At 33.7% G+C, this 21,428-nt stretch overlaps 1 protein-coding gene across 13 annotated transcripts in view; it reads right to left on the minus strand.

Annotated features, from left to right (window-relative positions):
• Positions 1-234: 234 nt before the first annotated feature.
• The window catches only part of LOC128187756 (poly(rC)-binding protein 3-like), a 66,625-nt gene continuing 45,431 nt past the window's right edge, over positions 235-21,428 (minus strand). For 3 of the 13 annotated variants that reach the window (XM_052858317.1, XM_052858376.1, XM_052858326.1), the window contains 13 exons: positions 15,796-15,970; positions 12,372-12,395; positions 12,209-12,241; positions 11,999-12,115; positions 11,530-11,715; positions 9,595-9,723; positions 8,171-8,290; positions 7,779-7,808; positions 6,829-6,904; positions 6,488-6,562; positions 6,137-6,311; positions 5,466-5,585; positions 235-2,797 (listed from right to left, as the gene is read on the minus strand). In XM_052858317.1, the coding sequence (XP_052714277.1) occupies positions 2,485-2,797; positions 5,466-5,585; positions 6,137-6,311; positions 6,488-6,562; positions 6,829-6,904; positions 7,779-7,808; positions 8,171-8,290; positions 9,595-9,723; positions 11,530-11,715; positions 11,999-12,115; positions 12,209-12,241; positions 12,372-12,395; positions 15,796-15,876 (1,479 nt within the window). In that variant the 5' untranslated portion in view covers positions 15,877-15,970 and the 3' untranslated portion in view covers positions 235-2,484. Of the gene's footprint in view, positions 2,798-5,465; positions 5,586-6,136; positions 6,312-6,487; positions 6,563-6,828; positions 6,905-7,778; positions 7,809-8,170; positions 8,291-9,594; positions 9,724-11,529; positions 11,716-11,998; positions 12,116-12,208; positions 12,242-12,371; positions 12,396-15,795; positions 15,971-16,060; positions 16,296-17,241; positions 17,529-17,968; positions 18,239-18,828; positions 18,868-21,428 lie in introns of those variants that run through there. The other 10 variants (XM_052858366.1, XM_052858351.1, XM_052858335.1 and 7 more) reach the window with 10 other exon arrangements.

Here is a 21,428-nt window from a genome sequence, read left to right on the forward strand (position 1 = left end):
TAAAAATGTACAAAATGGCCGATAAATCGGTACCGGAAGTGCCGACAGGAAAAATCTCAAAAACGTATGAAGTTGACATCAAGACTCATCTTCTCTGAAAAAATGGTCGAAATCGGTCGAATAGTTTTCGAGAAATCTCGTGCACAAAATTTGTGGAAAAAAATAATAATAATAATAATAAGAAATCGTACGAAAACTATAAGGTCTTCCGTTGGAAACGGAAGACCTTAAAAAATAATTGAGTGAGAAAAGAAAACTCGTTTCATTGAGTTAATAGGACTAGATTATTATCATTTTTTTTTTTTTTTTGCATTTCATTCTGAAGATGATTGCCTCTGCAGTCTGTTCAGTTCTACATGTATTGCATGTATACTGATTGAGGTATTTAATTCAAATATTGTAAAAAAAACCCTCCACATATACACAGCGAAAACAGATGACTTATATACTAGTAAATATTCATATATATGTATACTATATATTGCGAATTACTGATTGAAAACACAAAAAAATGGGACTTAACTCTACATTCTGGCATTGTTGAAATGAAGGCAAAAAAAAAAAAATTGATACATGTGTATGTACTTCATAATAAAATTCTCAAAACTAAGAGCTTCGCAAAAAAAAAGTAGTTCCTGAAACAATTTTAAAATTTTTAAAAAAAATTGTTGCCAGCAACTTGCAATAATTATTGTTGAACAAATTTTTTGAAGGCTCTAAAAAGCATTTTTTCAAGAATAATTTAGATAAAAAAAAAGAGGGCGATTGAAGTTCTGTAAAGAGCTATAAATAATGTCTTGAGAAATAGAGAGAGAGAAAAAGAAAACAAAAGTGTGGGCAATATTTGCATTATGGAATGTTAAGATGACCAGTTTCTGACTGAATTTACATGAGATACACTAAAGCTAGTTATAATTAGCTTCAGGATTTCAACCTCTAAAACAGGGATATTTAATTTTTTTTTTTAGCCTGCTAAATTCAACCATAACAGCACAGCAAGTTTGTTTCAGTCTCCTGTACAACCACATTCTCCGTAGACAACATTGGATAATTTTTTTTTTTTTAACTTGACAAACTCCATGGCAAGAATACCCTATAAATAATATACAACAAAATTGTGACAAGCAATCATTTTTCAAAAAATCGTATACAATGAAAAAAATCAAACTACAAGGTTTAAAAAACTGTTGAACACCCAATGAAAGTCAACAACATTACAATTATAATGATCATTTGTATTGTAACAAGTGGTTTTCATATTAAATATAGAAAAAAAAAACAAAGCACTCTCAAAGAAAATGGGGGGGAAAAAAAGGAACAAGTTCCAGCGATTGAGGCATTTCCTCCATCAAATGAACCATATTTTTGGCTTTATAAACACACACAAAAAACCCCCACAGTATTTGAACACTATTCATCTTCAAATTTTTTTTTTTTTGAAAGTTTATACATAATTGGTAATAGGTCAACAAATGTATAAAATCATAAATATCAACACATTCTACATGTCTGTACAATACTTCAAGTAAAACAACATTTTCCTCAAGTTCGAAATTCTTTGTGAGAAAACACAAAATATTTATAAACATTATTCTTACAGGGGGCAAAAATGGGGATCAGTTTGCGGCCTCAACAACCAATTTTCACCAGTAAACTGTTTCTGAACGACAAGTGGATTTCTCTTAACATGAGACACTTTTTCCTATAAGAAGCGAGCAACAATTGAGTAATTATTAAAAGAGACCTTTGACATCACAGAAGTTAGGGCAGCAAAGCTACTATAAAAAGCTATAAAATATATATAGTCATCAAAAAATTTAAAAACTATATTATCACGTTTTCAAGAAAATAATTGGTAAGGTAGCAAAATACAGTTTTATTCCAAATGAAAGAATTTTTTCCTGTTCTTTTTTTTTTTTTCGTTACTCAAAATACAATAAATATTTGTAAAATTATGTTTTTAACCAAAAAAAAAAAAAAAGAAAAAAAAATTAAAACTTATCACATGTCCTCCATTAATATACCTATTTACATCTTTTAATATCTTGCCAGTGAGCAGCCAAAGAATCTAATATAAAGTTAACACGGATATATATTTTATTTGAACTAACCAGACAAAAATAGGCTTGAATGAGTTTGCTGCCACTGTCGAACGCATGAAGGATATCCGTTAAACAAAAAAACAGGTGCTTTGCTGGTATTTATCTCATGTCTTTTTCCATGATATGTGTTTTCGATATGTGGTGCATTTCTAATGGGAGTCATACTAAATTACATGAAACGAAAACAGCTACACATATGAAAACACGGAACCAATGGGGGAAAAATGACATTAATTGTTTAAATTTTTTGGCATTAAAAGTGCAAAAATTGGATGTTATAAAGCTTTCGACATAACTTTGCTTTAAAAAATGGATGAAAGAACAAAATAATGTCTACAAAAAAATCAACATAAGTACAACAACCCCCAGCGACCCCTGGCTATCAGTAGGGGGAGAATTTCGGCTCTGCCCGAACTGAGGTCAAGCCCACGCGCATTTTAGTTGTTAAGTTTTTCTGATTGGCTGCTGCCACACTGTCCATAATTGGAACACTAAGTCCGTTTAGTCCATGACTAATGCCATTTAATCCCGCAATTCCATTTAGTCCATTATATCCAACTATCATCGGCTTCATCGCCAGTTGACTGATCGGAATTGCCATAGGTGCATGTTGGGATTGAACAGAGGTCAAGGTCGGGGTAGTATTTTGGGTCGATGAACTCGGGTCAAGGGTCAGAGTCTTATGCAATTCCATGCTGCAGAAAGAAAAAAGGGAAGGGAAAAAGTATTAGAATAGGATATATAAACCATTCAAATACACACATGAGGTCAAAAGTTCACACATCCATGCAGGAATAAAATCACATGCAAATATTTCAATGAAAATTCTGAGTTTCTTTGCATATAAGAAAACTGAAAATAATTTTGGATATGAAAGTGTTACACAAAAAATAAAATTAGTAAAATTCATAAAGCTTTCCACAAATCGTGACATTGGTTAAATTTGTAGATAGAAAAAAAAAACAAAAGCAAGTGAAGGTTCATTTTTGCACTCAGAAAAATGCAGCGAAATATTTGTGCGATTTTGCTCCTGCAGTGTTGATTTTGTTGTGAACTTTCAACCTCATGAAAACAACAATATCAACATAACAAACATTTCAAGAAATCAAATATGACAAAGACTCTCTTTTCCATATATATAAATTATATTCCTACAGTTTTGAAAATGAGAGACGATTCTTGAAATGATAACAGAGATTTGACTCCAAAAAGTTCAGTGCATTGAAAGAAATGCACTGTATAAATATCAGATTCTAGCATTTTTACATATACGCCTAAACATAAATATATAAATATGATGGCACAATAGGTTATTCATACTCAATGTGGGTATGTTAACAGAGAATTTTCAGGATTTTAAAACTTGACTTGAAAGTTTTCCCCCAATCTACAAATAAACCGTCATGAAGATTTCGATAATGTGAATACATGTAGTAAGAGAGATGGATCTACATTTCTACTAAGGTGCCATGTAATCTAAAAAGCAAGTTCTCACTCAACCTGTGTAGAGCAGCATATGCATTCAGACACAACATGAAATTTGCAAAAAGTTTCTACGAAAAAAAAAAAAAACAACCAAAAACTGAGCCAAGTAAAATAAATTATAAGCATGATTTAAATAATCGTAAGTGCTGTGGAAGTGAAAAAACTACAAATCATTGAAAATAAATATATATCACACTTGTTACTACTAGGTGCCAAGGGATTATTAGCTGGGCAGAAAGGTTAGTGAGGAGATTTAACCACCATTTACTGGTCAAAATTGAGCTGCATCCTCCGAGACCAAAAAAAACATTGCTGTGCCATTACGGGGTAATGAAAGAAATAGTATTTCTCAACCCTCAACTGAGTCCCAATACAATCCATCCCATGGGACAAAAATTTTAAAAAATCAAAATCATATTTGACCTACTTAAGGCTTCTTGGCCATATCTTTTTGCAAAAATATAAGGGTTATGGGTGACATGTGTTGGCAGGTCATTCTACCATATCATTTCAAAAAGGAAAAAAAAAATCAGTAAAAAGGTCGATGTTGACCTACATATGATTAAAAAAAAAATATGATAGAATTAAAAAAAACAAATCCAGAACATTCATTTAATAAACAACAAAACATCCATTGTAAAGAATTGCCCAAACACTTCAAGCTGCCGTCCATGAATGCATATGACATGCCAGAAAAAATTGTAGTCAACAGCTAAAACTTCCACTATAAAATATACTTTAATGATCGTCATCTGTTCGAAGTGATCTGTAAAGCCTGCCATGACCATAATATACTAAAACCTTTATGACTGAAAGACCTTTGTATGCTCATACAGTTAGTCCCTATTGTAACAGGTATTAGCCAATCATTTCGGTTGAATCTACAATGTCAGTTTAATAGCTCTGTTCAACATCTATTTGATTGCTGTTGCTGGTTGCCATTTTGTGTATTTGTTATCTAAAATAATAAACTGATTTTCTGAAAGTTGAACATGAGAACTTCCAAGTCCCAGTAAGAAATGAATTCTTGCACTCACAAACAGCCCCCTTCTCACACCCGAACAATTTGCCTTGGATTTGTTAACCGATTTATAATGCTTGATTCAATGCACAAAGATGCATCTTCTGCTGAGTAAGATGCCAACATTTTTATATGCCCCTCTTATTTTGAATATCTTGGAAAGCACAACCATTTTAACATGAGTATTATGCCAGCACATATATAAAAAAATGTCTAAGTCATAGAAAGTCATACCATACAAACTGTACAAACCAATAAATAGTAAAACAAGATAAATATATATATATATATATATACAGATCTGATTCAACAATTCTCAGGTCAGTTAACCAACAAATACCTTAGTTTCTTCAGTCGTATTTATAAAAGCACACTCAAACATATTATCTAATATATCATAAATCTACACTCAAATAACCTTATCATTAAAAGAAAGAAAAACAATAAAAAAACTTCCATAAAAATTGAAGCATCTTTTTCATTTTTTTTGTCTGTGATGATGTGATGTTTCCAGTGAATGATCTTTTTCTCTGATAGATATGCCACACAACTCTTGTAAAAAAAAAAGCCCATACACTCTTGCCAGAGTATACAACAAAAAAAAAAACAAAAAAAAACCCCACTAAAGACTATTCCTCCATGCATCCTCGGAGCGCACAGCGTTTATCTTCCAAAAATCTGTTTTTTCAGTAATGACAATACTAAAGCTATGTACCGTTACATAAATAGACAATGCCCAACAAAAAAAACCTGCTTATTCCTGTATTTGGCCTCCTAAGTAGGGGGCGACATGGATTGATATGCATGGGTGTGCCCCTGCTGATCAGTAGTAATACACCTGTTGCGGGTATACACACCTGGTGTTTATCAGGTACTGGGCCAGTCCTATTGTTTCCGGAGTTCCCGTTATCGTGACCTTTCTGTCTGGAGCTCCCTCCTCCGCATTGGAAATTTTAATCATAGCACCTGACATTTGTCTGTCAAAGAGAAAGAATAGGAAATACATAAATATTCTGGTATTTCATTTTTTATAACAAAGCATGATTTTAAATTTCAGAATGATCAAACACCTATTAGGCTTCATAAGCAAAAAAAATTCTGTTCGATAAAAGTATTGCATGTAATTATTATTAAAAATATCTCTTGAACTGTATTGGGCAAAGAAAAAACTTAAAGACATTGATTGTAATAGAGAAATAGAAGTTAGGATTTCTATTGACTTCAACATGTCTATCATATTTAAAATCTCAATGTAAGAGGTATTCAGGATTGTCTCTAAGACCCAGTGGAAGGGAATTCTCTTGCCTATAATGCCTTAATTACCCAGCTATTATTGAATTTCAAACACAATGTAGCTTTAAGCAAGACCCCCAGACCCTCCTTCTACTTTATTATTTCTTCCTTATACGTTAATTTTTAGAGACAACCCTGGGTTTTTAAACTTTGAATGCATTCTCAGGAGCAGAAGATGGTGGAAATCCAAGCTCCCACTCCCAAGAATTCATGATCCACACCGGCGTGGCTGTACCTAATCTCATTAATCTTCTGTCCGCCCCTGCCAATGATACAGCCTATGAGGTCATTTGGAATGGCCATTTCTGTTGTCGTCTGCTGCTGCTGAGGCTGGGCAGGAAGAGCCTGTGGCACTGTATTGGTTGCCCTTGGATACGCAGCCGCCATATGTGGTAGACCTGGCATTGTGGCTACAAAAGGAACAATTTATTTTTCATTATCGTTACTCATGGGAGCAGTATTCATTTTATTTATTCTTTCAATATTTACCACCACTTTTGAGAAAATTTTGTAAAATTGAAATGATAAAAAGTAATTTTATAAGTAGTTGCTTTATTATCTAATGGAAATCATGAATATATATTACATTGGCTTGTCAATGACGTCATGAACCTTGGGCAATACTGTTGACATGATGTTTGAATGTTGTGCATCTCTGAGGCTATTAAAAAGGATTTATGTACGTAAAAATGGGGTGAAAACATGTGATAAAAAAAATTTCCTCATCATTTGTGAAGTTATGACTTTTCTTCAGCTTTCTTGTGCCTTAATTAAGGGATACAATGCACAACTTGTTGAATAAAAAAAAAATCATATCCCATCAAATAATACAGGATACCTTAATATCACATGAAATTCATTGTAAAGCGGTCAGATACGCATTTCAATTATGATCTTAACGTATTTTGTCTGAATGTCATTGGTTACCTTGAATTAGCTGCGGCGATGTACAAGGAATTATGGGAATAGGTTGGCCCAGTGATAGCTGATGTAACTTGGATAACTATAAAGCAAGGAGAAAAAAATTGCTTATTACATCATACATTTAATCTCGGAAATCGTATTTCAGAAAATGTTTTAAGGTAATATGAACTCATTTACTGTACCAAAAATTTTCAAATTGAGAATCAGGGTAAATTTAAAGTTGATAAGACTCCATGAAATACAATATCTTTTAATGCACATTGTTTTTTTAAGTAATAAACATGTAACTTGGTTAATAGGCATTGGTGTATTTTGTGTGTCTTATATCTCATCATAAGACTGGGAAAGAATTCCATGCAAACATCAAACACCCAAGATCTGATTGGACAGATTTCAGCCCTGTCTACTATGTGTCTCGCTTTTCTCCAACATGCATTTAGATTACTGTGACACTTTTATTTAATCAATTATGTTGATGTATTGTCTATTCATTTAATATCTAAAAAATTTTTTTTTTTAGAAATTCTTTTTTGTTAAGCTATAACTTTTTTCAATTTCCCCAAATTTGTAAAGGAATTCACATACTCCCTACACACTTTGCTGTGCTCAGGAAAAAATATTTTCAGAAATCTCTTTGAAACAGTTTTACAATTTTTTCTCTGTGAGAGTTACCTCTCTTCTTAGAGGGACATGACACCTTAAATCAATTCATAGATTTAAATTTCATCAAGCTACATGTTGGAGAAGAGAAGTTGACAGAAGCTGAACAATGAACTATCATACAATGTGTTAATAAATCTGAGAATGGACAGTGCAAGTTAGTACTTAGTGCTGTTAGAAAACATTCACTGATGTCTAGTCTACACTCAGTTCCTTTAATCTGTCACAAAGCAATTAATACAAAGATCCCAGAGAAAAAGTCATATTCTAGTCTATTGTTCTTTGCAGTTTACCTCCATTTTAGGTATTCCAAGTCTCTCTTTCTGTGAATTTAATGCAATAAAATCATTTGAGGTCTTACTCTAACTTTCAATTTTTTTCTTTTTTGTTTGAACTGGTATTTTATTTTTAATTATCTATTTAATAAAATATCTTATTGAACTCAAGACCTTGCCATTTGACCAAGCATTTATGGTTAGTAAAATTGTGAGCAAAAACTTCTTTTTTAAAATTCATTTAACAAAAATAAAAATAAAATTCAACCCATAACAAAAGACTTTCAATAAGGCCAATAGTTGTTCAAAAGATATGCAATGCATCAGGAGCATGTTTCTTTTCTTTGAATTCGAAATTCCATTCAAAACAAAAACACGCAGAGCCCACAAACTGGCGAGTGATGGCTTACCTCAGACGCCTGCACACCCTGCATCTGTCCAGGAACAGTGTATGCCTGACCCCCAGCAAAAATGACCGGAGGAACCACGGGTTTTGGACGGTATTGGATAGTTGCTCCTTTAGGAGGGGACTGCGTAAGGAAGAGGAGAGGTCAAATACCAAAGGTTAAAGGTCACATAGAAAGGAAGAGTCGTATAGCTACAGCAATTACCATATTCAGGTGAAACAATGGCATCCAATTGATTTCATAGTCTCAGATATTTGTCAAAAGGTTCTTTTTTTTGTCTTCATAATTATTTTGATTTAATATCTTCATTTTTTATCTTGCTTTAATTTTTTATTCATATTTTTTTCTTCTTTTCTAGATATCTATTGAGACATGAGGGTTGTTTTCTTTCCTTTTTTCTTTGGTTTGGCATAAAGAGTAAGAAGTTGACTAAATGGGGCCACAACACCAACAGCTGAGTTAATAATTGCAGTCCAGTTAGTTTATCTACTTAAAGCAGAGGGGGCCAAGTGCAGCAGGGAGTCATGATCTCTACAACAACAGAACTGAAAGTCTGAGGAGCTAACATCATATTTTCAGCCATTGTTTCGGACATAATTAGCTACGATACTAGTCAATAAGGGCAAAAGCAGTAACCATGGTGACAAAGGGAGACAGGCACGCCCCTGTTCTGATGCCTGGAAAATTGGAGTGTAAAAGAACAGTGTCAATTTAGTGGTCTCGCTTAATAACGCATGTATATATGGAGATATATGTTACAACAATGTAGAAACACAAACTTTAAAAAAAAAAATAAAAAAAATAAAAAATTGATATTGTACAATTATACATCACATTAATCAATTGTAACAGATGCAGGTAGAATTTAGTAGAAGCATTTGGTATCTTGGAATATTTTGTGCAAGAAAAAATAACGTACAATTATAAGGAGGTTAGAAAACTTTGTGAAGCAAATTAGGTGAGAACATTTCGGGGGATGACTATGATTGTATAATAAAACGTACGCGTGTTCTCACTTTCTTTCTTAGGACGAGATTTGCTGAAGATAAACCCAGAAACAAAAACAATTAACGCAATTATCTCTAAAAAGACTTTCTTGCAGAGAGAAAATCGAGAGCCAAGAAAGATGATGATGCACATTTCAACATGTGTCATGACTATGCCATAATAGCTCTCAAGTGTACGTCATAATGTGAATGAGCTGAGTATCTACATTTTTATTCTTTGTTGTTAAAATAAAAGAGCTAGGGTACATAACTATCAATATCATTTCTTTTTTTTCAAAGGGAGAAAGTACTTAAAAAAAAAAAAAAAGATCTGTCTTCTATCTATACTCTGCCAACCTTCTTGTCGAAAGTAGACTCCAAATAATACAAAAAAAAAAAAATCATGAAATTATACAGCATGCGTGGAAGAATGGAACCTACCTCCAACATAATGCTACAGATGTTTTGTATGCAAAGTGTAATGGCATCTGCTGTTCCTGACACAGTTACTGCCCTTTCTGTGGAATTGGGTAGCATTTCTGATGCTACCTGAATAGAAGCACCCGTAGTCTAAAAGTAAACATCAAGGACATTTAACAATGAGAAATCACACTTGTCTTAAATTGCTTCATGGAATTATCAACAAGATTAAATATCAATAAAAGTTGGTTTTATATTTTTGAGTTTTTTGGGGTGTGAGGGTGGGGGGGGGGGGGGGGTTAAATATATCTAACAATCATCATTTAGGAATTGGGAATTAAGACTACCAGTGTTGAAGATTAAACAGGATATAAACCAAATCTCAACAACTCAGATAACTTTTAAACCACGGAAAATTTTATATAATTGTGATTTACTATATTTTAAGTGTAAAGTTTAGTCATCCAAAGAATGATTGTAATCCTTTGTTTTTGTTGAATACTTATAAGAATGAGTGCATTTATTTAATTTCTATTACAGCTTTACACTGCATGACACATGGTGAATAGTTTCCAGTTGAGTAAAAAAAAAAGGGGGCTTAACGGATTAAGAGATTTTACAAAAATAAAACCTCCAAAGTACAAAAATATTTTGTAAGTCCTTTATGTGAATGAAATTAGAATGAATTAGCCCGTAAAGAGAAATTTGTAACCAAGATTCATTTACAAATCCATAATCCACCTTTTATCATTGACTTCTTTTTCTATGTATTTTAATTCCATCCTAAAAATAGCCTTTCATTTTAATGCCAAGTAAGTTATAATTATATATCTTCTACCTCCACAATGGGATGTTTTTCTATCCTGGAAAAAGCCAAGACCAGGGAGAATGCGGGCATAACCTCCCAATGTTAATTATTGCCATCCCTCAGGTTTTTCTGATTTAACCTCAGTGGCGAGAGAAGAAGTGGGGAGATGCTTCGGAATGACAATTTATAGAGCGAGGCATTCTTAGCCACAAGAGGTGTCATTATGATGGCATTCTCCAGTCAACACCAACCGTCCCTTAAATGCCAGGACCCGAATCAACCGATTCCCCCCGCCAACACCTGGATTTCATTTACTAAGTAGAAGTTCAGCCGTAAGCTAAAATATCTTTTATATGTTCCTTTTTCCCCCCATTTTTACTGTATGTACAGTACATAAAACAGGTCAGGTCTTAAAAAAAAGGGAATTTTTTTTCCAAATATCACAACCCAGTTTTGCCATAATTTCTCCCTCCCACTTTTTCTGTCTGTCAGTGCAGATGATTTTCACTTGCCTAATCTTATACAATTTGTACATCTTTCCTTGGTAATGCTAGCAAGATATATGTTTTACAAATCAAAACTACAGATTATGGGTCATGGAAGTTCACATAGGTGCAGATGTCTGGATAACTAAGAAAATTCACAACATTATTAGGGCCCAGTAACATATGTGAAGATAGTTTCTTTTCATGCAAGCTTTAGAAAAAACATTACAACATATGCTTCGTAAACCTCTAAAACCATACAGATTCATAATAAAAATTCCAAAATTCTCTCCTTAAAGCCGGGGAATCCAAAATGTTCACCAGATACTATTCCAATATAATATTATGTCTCTGCTATGTCAGCAAAATGAACACATTCAAAGTCAAACAATGTGATACGTTTGTACTAAATTCAGGATTTTTTTTTTTTATTAGAACAGAGCAGACCCTCCAGAACTTCAAAAGTAGAAACATACTCCATCCATCTGCTATTCCCCCATCCATGAATGCCCATGTTTTTATAGCTAAGGTCTGAAAACAAAGCATCCTGTTTAACCACAAAAATAATATTCCTCATTTTTATGCCCTAGTAATATTTTTTTTGGGGGGGGGGGTTGAGCTATTGAACCCCTGTGTTTAGAATATGAGTTTTTTGTTACATACTTCCCGAATTTCCTTGATTTTGGATCCCCCTTTTCCGATGAGGGAACCACACTGACTGGCTGGGACGACCAATCGTAGAGTAACAGGGGGTTTAGGCACTGTGGGGGTGTTCTGTAAGTCCTGAAATAATATAGACAATTGTAGAGTAACAGGGGGTTTAGGCACTGTGGGGGTGTTCTGTAAGTCCTGAAATAACATAGAACCAAATATATTCAGAATCTGCAACATATAAATTCAGGGTCAGCAACAATTTACACCAATTTCGTATTTTGCATAAAATCATCTTAATAAATTTAAATTCCTCCATCCCATTTACAGGACAACAAGTATGACACAATTTATATTGGCTTGGGTTTATTATAATCCACTGTATTCTCTCTTGAATAGATTCTCATTAATGAAAGTTCGGCATTGATTGCAGCGGTAAGATTTGATTTAATAACATGCAAGTCTGATGAGAATTACTTACTTCTTCAAACTTTTTACATATCATAGTGAAAGCCTTGTGGATACATTCCGTCGTCCCGGTGACGGTCACAATTCGTTCCGGACAAGAACCATCTGATATGTTTATCTTAGCACCACTCTACAAAAAACACAAAAAACAGACATATATTCATCTATAAAATGTTGCATCATGTTCGAGCGAAATATATAATCGCAGATAAAGGCAACTTACATCTTCCCTAAACTTCTTAATGTTATCTCCTTTCTGAAAAATATACAAACAGTATTACTTATTACACATCACATTCAAACCAAAATGTATATATTGCTTCATATCAAAATTTCTCATTTCTTAGAAACTATTTTGATATTATAACATATAGCTCTCTACACACCTTTCCAATGATGCTTCCTACTTCCTGCAAAAAGAAAACAAAAAATAACACTTCATTAATCAAGAAACTGACATTTATTTATTGATCAATACGAGGTATCAATTACAGAATTTGACATTTTTTTTTGCAAGAGCAGCATTGTGGTAATGTCAATTAAAAACATTACATTGAAAACAATCTAAATAAATCAATTAATGGACCAAAATACTGAGATTGTTCATTCCAGTACCTCAATCATTTGACTTTTTGTACAGATAAATCATATTTCCCTTAAAAAAAACCAATGCAGCGCATTCAATGATTTTAATTATACATTTCAATTTCCTTACTTTGCAAAGCTACAAAGGTTTTTGTAAAAAGATTAATTAGACACCCATAAAAAAGAAAATAAAGAAAGAAAAAGATTAAAAAAAATAACTAGGTACTTGGCAGTTCACATTACCATTATTTGAACTTGGGTCTGGCAGTAATGATTGCAATAAAAACAAAGATGACTACCTTTTTTTCTTTGACAACTGAGATGCAGTCTTAGATACAGAGCCCTAACCTGTAGTTGCTAGGAAGCAAATTGTAGGTAAATGCTGCTCAGTAATGAAGCTGGCCATTTTGTTTACACATTGATTTTTCCCCCTTTTCTCAGTCTGTGAAGGTTTCAAACATTCTCTTTAAAGAAAAGCTTCCCCAAATCATGCAAGGGACAATAAAATATCCTCATCCTAAGAACAAAAGCATAAAAAACGTCTGAACAGAGACAACGAGTGCAATCTACTGAACTGGATTTGTGTGATATCTTATAAATCCCGAGATTTATCCTTTGCAGATCTATACCGTTTTCTCCGAATCCAATAAAACAAGTCTTTCCGTTCTTTTCCATCATTGCAGGGTTTCTATTATGGTGTCTGCAAGAGACCAAGCTGAGCCAGATTTATACCAAGCTGATCTATGAGGTCCCCTGCTATACCTCAAGACTGGACCATACACTGTAATCCCTTGTCAATTGTTTGCTTCCCAGATTTCACACCGGCTTTTTTCTTATGACAATTACAGAGAAAACAACACCATTAGAAATGTTCTCGGAGTCTGGATTTTCTCCTTCCTGCCTGCAGATTTTATTCTAATTATGATGGACAACCATTTTATTACCTCTGGTACATTGATACAAAAACAGAGATGCATTGCTATGAGTATAAGAACAAAAATAAAATGCACAAAAAAGAAGCTTTGAAATAGTGAAATAGTTTACTTTTCTTGGTCTTCAATGCTATTTATTTTCTTCTTTAAAAATCAATCTCTCTGTTCCAACTTGAAATCTGAGACATGCCAAACTTGCAATACATCACAAAGAAAATGCCATGGAATCATTAATAATACCTGATTTCAAGGAAAAGCAATATCTCCTGAAGAAAACAGACCTGGCTCAAAAGACTCAAATTGGCAAAAAATTAATAAAATTCTAGAAGATTTCAATTCTCTGAAGTAATAATTCCCTTCAGTTGGGTGCTATTCGCTACAAGAAGAGATTAAGAAACTGGTTGCAGTGCAAAAGGCCTTTTTTTCATCATGGCAGACAACAGCAAATTAGTGAAATTAAGAGATGGATATTGAATTGGTATTAACCGTCTTTGCAGACCATCCAGAAGCAGCTAATTTACTATAGAAATTAATCTATAAGATGTAGGCTTAGTCCATCTAATTAAATCGACCAGGTTGTACATAATGATCCGATTCCAGTAATTATAAATCAGAGGATGGATAACATATGTTATCTCAAAGATCAACCCTGAATATCATTCTTATACATGTATTATACTTATCATGACATAATTTCAATGACATAATATTAAAGTAGAGGCCTGCATCCATTTCATTAAAGGGATTTTGAGTAAACAAGTATACTGGTATTGATGCCAGAAATCCTTCAATTCATAAGCTTTACTGCTTTTAACCAAGTTTAACCTTTTAGAGATGCAGAAACCATTTTAAAAGGACAACTAGGTGTTTTGAATAAGCAATGATTTTTTAATTGTGTCTCAAGTAGTCTAAAAATTATGTTATCATTACGTTATTTGGCATAATAGGTACTTGTAACCTTTTACTTTTAATTTGTGTTAAGCACTCTCGTACTTTCATTTTTATGATATCTAATTTGCACATAATTTTCATTGCTGTACTTATATTTTCCAAAATTCTAAAACAATGGCCAAAAAGATGCCATTGGAGGTTATTCAAAGGGCGCAAAGTGTCTGCTATAATTACTGTTAACCTTGGGTGGAAGAATAACCAGTTCTTTCACATGGTATCTTCTCTGAGGGACTATATCTTTCATGTTCTCCATCAGATGAGGAGGAAGCAAATAGGAAGGCTACCATATCATGTCTTTAACAATCACACCCAGTTTCAGATCCTGTTTCTGAATTTAATGTCGAAATTTATTTCTCCCACTGGTCACAGTAACAACTCATATCATGTCTGCTGTAGGTAAAAGCTTCCAAACCTCTGCTTGTGCAACAAATACAATTGCTTTTGTGCTTCCCTTTTTGCTCTAACAGGTCATATCACTCAGAGATATGATTAAGGTTAATTACTGCTCATGACACCCCGACTTCTGCCTTGGCTCAAAATATAGCTCTCTGTTATCCTCTCAGACACAACTGTGTCACAATTCTGATGCACAACATGTACGTCAGATGACTTGATAACCCCATAACCTAGTCTATGAGAGAGAGTTTAACAAGTGTCTAATTACTGTTAACCTTGGGTGTAAGAATAACAAGTTCTTTCATATGGTATATTCTCTGAGGAACTATATCTTTCATGTTCTCCATCAGATGAGAAGGAAGCAAACAGGAAGGCTACCATATCATGTCTTCTGCAATCACACCCAATTTTTCAGATCCTGTTTCTGAATTTAATGTCGAAATTTATTTCTCCCACTGGTCACAGCAACAACTCATACCAATGTATTGACAAATGTTTGAAAATTCAAAACCCCTTTGAGTTCTAGATGAGGATCATCAATAAAAATTTCGAATGCAATCAACTTCACCCAGGAACACATCAACTTAGCATAAATAACCTTCTTGATTCCGTTCTATCTTATCTTGGCAAATTAGGTGTTAAATGGCAGACAAATGAGGACCCTACAGGAATCTCGAGATATTAATGCGATAAAGGTTTTATATTACCCAATGTCAGTGTTTCTTCTGCAACTCTGAGCTCAACTTGGTATCTGAACACTGTGTATTACAAATATCATGGTATCTGCTTGCTATCTTATATTGCTTGAAAAAGCATAAAGGAAAAGGTGCCCAATCATTTCATCTGTCTGCATGAACTGGATAGGGCTGCTTATTATTTTTGTTTTCAATAGGAGTTTTCCACACCTTTCACCTGGTGTGGATTACAGGTGGACAAAAGAACTCACCTTTCCCTGCATAATCATACGGACTGTCAAGAGACTGACGGGAACACTATCGTTGAGGACCATTTTTTTCTCACTGGCCATGTCACGGTGAAAACACAAATTAAAAATGGAGGAACGCTGGGGTTCCTCTTTGTCAAGGCAGTCTGATCTCTGTGGGAACTAAATCAACTGCAGCCTGCAAAAGAGAAAAAAACAGAACTTGTCACATAAGAAGAATGTTGTTTTATTCCATCATTTTAAAAGAAATGAACCAAAGGAATACTACCTGCAAAACAAAACAAATTTCACTTCAAAATCTAACTTTCTAAATAAATTACATTTGGTGTATCATGATCCTCCCACCTTCATATGAGAAGAGTGCGAGTTTTAAAGTCCCAGCATCGAGTGAGAGTGAAGTGACTATTATGCTCAGGCACACACATCTTGAATTTACAGTGTATAAATCTACATATTTATCTTCATGATTAGGCTTGAGTGATATCATATGATTTCGTTGTTACACTTATACTTATTAAAAGGACCAAAACATCCCCCATCAACATCACTGCTTGCATGGATGCGTGGATATACATTGTGCAATAGCTAAATAGTACGTGCAGTACGTATCGCATTTTCTTCTTGGTTCATATTTAACACTTGAATCCACATAGTGCTCAAATATATCCACTTAAAAATATTTATTTTAACATTTTTTTCTCTCTCTCTCTCACAACTATTCTTCACACTTTAAATCTGTTACATTTTTTTAATGATACACGTACCATGAATTAAATATAATCTCCACCGAAAAGCTCCAAAGAAATTATATTCTACCAGATATAAGTCCATTATCAGCATCTGTATACTACATTCAACAATTTCAAAAAAAAAATCAGTCATTGATTTTTTCCTTTTCTTTCATTCTTTTATTTTCCTTCTTTTTTTTCTATTAAAGCTGGCAAATTTATAATACACACGGTGGAGAGAGAAGAAGTAAAGAAAAGAATTGTCGAGTTTGTATTAATATCTCAAGGCAACATCTTGCAAATAACAACTTGCTGAGAAACCCAGTGAAAAGAAAAATTTCCAGCAGCGCCTTATTCAATCTGCTACATGTTCTCTTCCATGGGAATATTTTTTTCTTACAAATTCTAATGAATATCTAATCAGAAAACAGCTGAGGACATTTACCAGTATGCAATCTTATTTTCAACTAAAAAAAAATACACCTCAACACTTTGAAACCTTTGATACTTTGGACCTATACATGAGTGGGTTTCTCTATGCATTTAAAAAAAACATTGCCACCCCTCAGAGCTGTGGATCTTTTCAAATAATCATACACAACTTTATAATTTTTTCAAATATAAAGCATACAGCAATAAAATGGAGAGGAAGGAAAATCTGATTAAAAACAGTTTCCCCAATCTCCTTTAAGAAGCAATAAAAATACAACCAATCTCTCACCTTTCCTCTGCAAGAGAAGCATCTTGCTTGATAGTTAATATCTCAACATCTATAGCTAATAAGGGGGTAATATATTCCCTCTATCTTGTTGTCTATCTCCACTATAGCACCAAGTGTCAAGAACACACCATGCAAAACTGGCATCTGACTTAGGTATATACACAATGGAGAGCCTCCCACCTATTATATATACCTACACACACATACACTTCTACTAGCTGGCAATAACTAACAGCTGGTCTGCTGGCGTTTGACTGCTGGATCATGCAGCCAGGGTTAATATATGCATGTCCACACAAGATGTGTATGTGTATACTAATTAATTAGCCCCCCCCCCCTCTCATAAAGGGCAGATAATCAGTGTCTGGAGACCTATTCATAAGGGAGATAATTACAGTGTGGCACCCTGGATAGATGATCACATGCAGTCAACACAATTCACAGTTCTGTCACAGCAGGGTGCCGAATGAGAACTCAACTTCACATTATCAAAAATCAAGTCATTATAACTCTAATTAAATCTCAAATAATGATTTTTATTTCAATCTCCCTCTTCCCTTCAAAAAGATTCAAGAAGGTAAATTCCAAATAAATCACAAATAAAAACAAATATTGATTTATAACCCTACATGAAAAACAGGTAAGAATTAATATTTGCTATTTGCCTTATTGATGTATAGCAGCTAATCCTCCTTGGATTCAAGAAAACATAGCAAGCTTGACTTACCTGCAAGAAGGTACACCAAAAATGTTTTATTTCTCTCACAAAAATCAATATCCCAACTTCTTTTTTTCTACATGGTCATGTTTATAACAAATATGTTTCATTAAATCACTGTGCCTCCAAAATCAATAAACAAGATTAAAAAAAAATATCCAGTTTCTCCTCCCATTAAGAAGGAACATAATTTTGCATCATTTTGCCGTGTTTCCTTCCATTATTAGTCCTTAGAATCAATGCTGGTCATGTAATTTTCTATAGAATTTCAATAAAATCTTTTCTCTACAACAATCAGAACAAATGCCCAGGAACAATTGCCACTCATAACTTTAACCCACTGAAATGACATAACTATCAATATACCCCACAATACCTAAATCTGTTTTATCCATCTAAATGACTTCTTAAGCTGATTAAGATTAGCTTAATCCTCTCCTATTTGCCTCACTGACTTAATTTTTATGCAATCACTTTATTGTCCAGTGATAAACCTCGGGCTTAAAAGTTTAGTTCTTGTCATTGTAATAAACTCTGTTTTTGTAAACAATCTGGTGACCATAACGCAGTTTATTTCTCCAAGCCTTTATATTCTTATTTCTATGACATACTTTACAGAAGTGTCCCAGTATTGCGGGTTCTGACCAGTTACATGTACTAGTACTGTTAAAAAAAAAGCTTTATATCCTTAAGCAAAGAAAAATAAGAACACTTCTCGGAAATAACATATGAATCTGCAGACAGCTCAAATAAAAGTCAACAAAACTGCTGTTTGCATTTCAATTGTTAATCAAACATAATAAAGCTATCAAAAGCTTAAAAAAGGCAAAAAAAAAAAGATAATTATTGGAAGAAATGATATTTCCTACCTACAATTTTCCAAACAATACAGATTTGTACATGAATTACAAGTAGCAATGAGTATAGGGATATAAGCAGATAAGGGTTGTTTGTTTTAATTGTTGATAACGGGCTGGTCCCCTCTCTTCCTGGACCAATGGTCACAGTGTGGACCCCACTATCAGTTTACCACCTCTTATGATCTTCAAATCTTAGTTCTCTGTTTGCTTTATCATCCATTATGCATATCTTATCAACTTATTGGACTTAGTTTTATACACCTCTAGCTCGTTATCTAAAGTTGGCTTTGGTTTAGGACAACGTTCATGTAGCATTTACTTTGAAATTACAATAAACATTAAGTAAATATATCATAAAAAACATATAAAACTCTTAAATAAACATCATCACCTATTTGTATCACAGAAAAAGAATTAATTTGCAGCAGTCAGTTTGATACCAATTTTTGCATGACCTCCTTATCTATAAAAAATATATAAATTTCTATTAGGATCTACCGATAATAATTTCCAACTGGCCATTTTTCACATTATATCTGCATGCAGAATTTTTTTTTTCATGTTTTTCCCAAAATTGACCACATAGTCTTTGTTGGGACAAAAGAATCTGTTGCCCTCTTACTAAAATGACCCCCAACCAGCAGAGATAATGAAGAGAGCCCTTGAAGACATATTTTAAATGTTCTTCAGCCATGGAATATTCATCCATCCTGCAGTTGTCAAATGCACTTTGGAGAAAAAAGTTCAACACAACCCTTGCCCCCTGTGACTTTGACCCTGAGTATACTCAGTACAAATGATCGGAACATAGACAATGAAGTTCTACGTTCCTTGCCGGCCATTACTGTAGATTCACATTCAGATCTACTAATTTTTGTAAGTGTCACTTGCATGAGCTGAATATCTTTGAACACTAAATACCAACTTATTGGCACTATTGTCTTATCAGTGATGTACTATCCTCATGTACATGTTGTAAACATACTGCAAACCTTTCAATCAGTCATAATGAGAAGCAGATGGACTCATCATACAAGCAAATACTGACCAAGCAGTTGATGTAGGGGGGAATTGACTAGAAAATTATCTTGGGCAGCATATTTTGCCAACATAAAAAACCAAGACAACTGCATGCAGGTACACAACAAAAAGAAGTCATATTGTATGACCAAATTTATCCATCCCAGTCAAAAGAATCCAAACAAAGCACAAAAATGTTGCTCGTATGCAAAGCAGTATTTCTAATTTTTCTTCCATCAATTTGTTCTTTCCCTTTCCTAAAGACTCCATTCCCCAGTTTGCAAAGTATTTGCCACTATTAAAGAAACTTTGAAAAATTAATTTGCCCTGGATTATACTTAGGCTCAAATTGAGCAATGGGTCATCAGTGAGATGACCATTAGTACCTGGCCTATAATCACTGATGTCCCCATTCCTATTGATTATCAGGTGCTCTTTCTGTGACTGAAATTAACCTTACGTAGATCTGTCATTGTCCCGATCCATTAAAGAGCCACTCGCATCCTGTGGCTTCACAATAGATCATCCACAGGAAATGGTTGCATTTCTCCACAAAAGGGGAAGTAACCAAATTAACTTTAATCATAGAATATGGATTGAAATCCGCTTGGTCGTCGTGGCAGGGAATCCAACAATGATAGGAGAGGCTTTGAAGGTGGGGGACAGATAAAGAAAATTTCAAAGTGTCCATTTATTACTATCATTAAAGAGAATAGTCATATTCGGAAGTCCAATTAGGTACACATACATTCACTGCGAGTGCAGCCTTTAAAGAAAGTTTTCTGAATTGCTTAAATTTGAAAGCAAAAATTGTCAAGTGAAGCAGTCTAATTTGGGGAAAAAATAAAAAAAATCAACCCTAAAATATTTAATGTTATGCTCTGGATGTCATGGCCATACACAAAATGAACCAAACATAACCTTTCAATTTCATCCCTGGTCAGACTCTTGAATTTCTTTTTTTTTTTACCCAATTTTTTGTTGTTGTAATTTTGATACTGCAGTATACAAGTTACTTAAAAAGCTACTCAGGTTCTGTGCAATCTGGGATCAATTTTTGTTGAATGTCAATTTTTTTTTACAGGTTTATGGAGATAAAATTTTCTGAATTCACATTGTACTTGTATGAAAAATGAATGAAGCAAAATGTTTTATAATCAGTTCTGGATGTAAATCTGTAAGTGGAATGTTTCCATGAAATCTACAAAAATTAAGCCATATCACAAAGTCTAATAATTCCATAGTACTTCTTTTCTTTTGCTGAGTTCTCAATCTTTATTTGCATTACGGTATTAACTTTAAACAAGATTACACGACTGTCACAGCAGCATGAACCATCACCATCATACGATGATGCACTACCTTTCAGACAAACACATGTATCAGATATCCTAACAATTAACCAAACACCAAGGGATTCAAACCATCACCACAGAACATATGTTACATATACCCCATATCCTTCAACGGACCCACAAAAACAAAATAGTAGTCTGAGGGGATTTCTGTGAAAAATTGTGCAAGCATGATGATAGTTAATTCTGAAAGACACATCATGTCACATGCAATTAGCCTACTTTGTTGTCATA

The sequence above is a fragment of the Crassostrea angulata genome, chromosome 1 (assembly GCF_025612915.1).
Source record: "Crassostrea angulata isolate pt1a10 chromosome 1, ASM2561291v2, whole genome shotgun sequence".
NCBI lineage: Eukaryota > Metazoa > Mollusca > Bivalvia > Ostreida > Ostreidae > Magallana > Magallana angulata.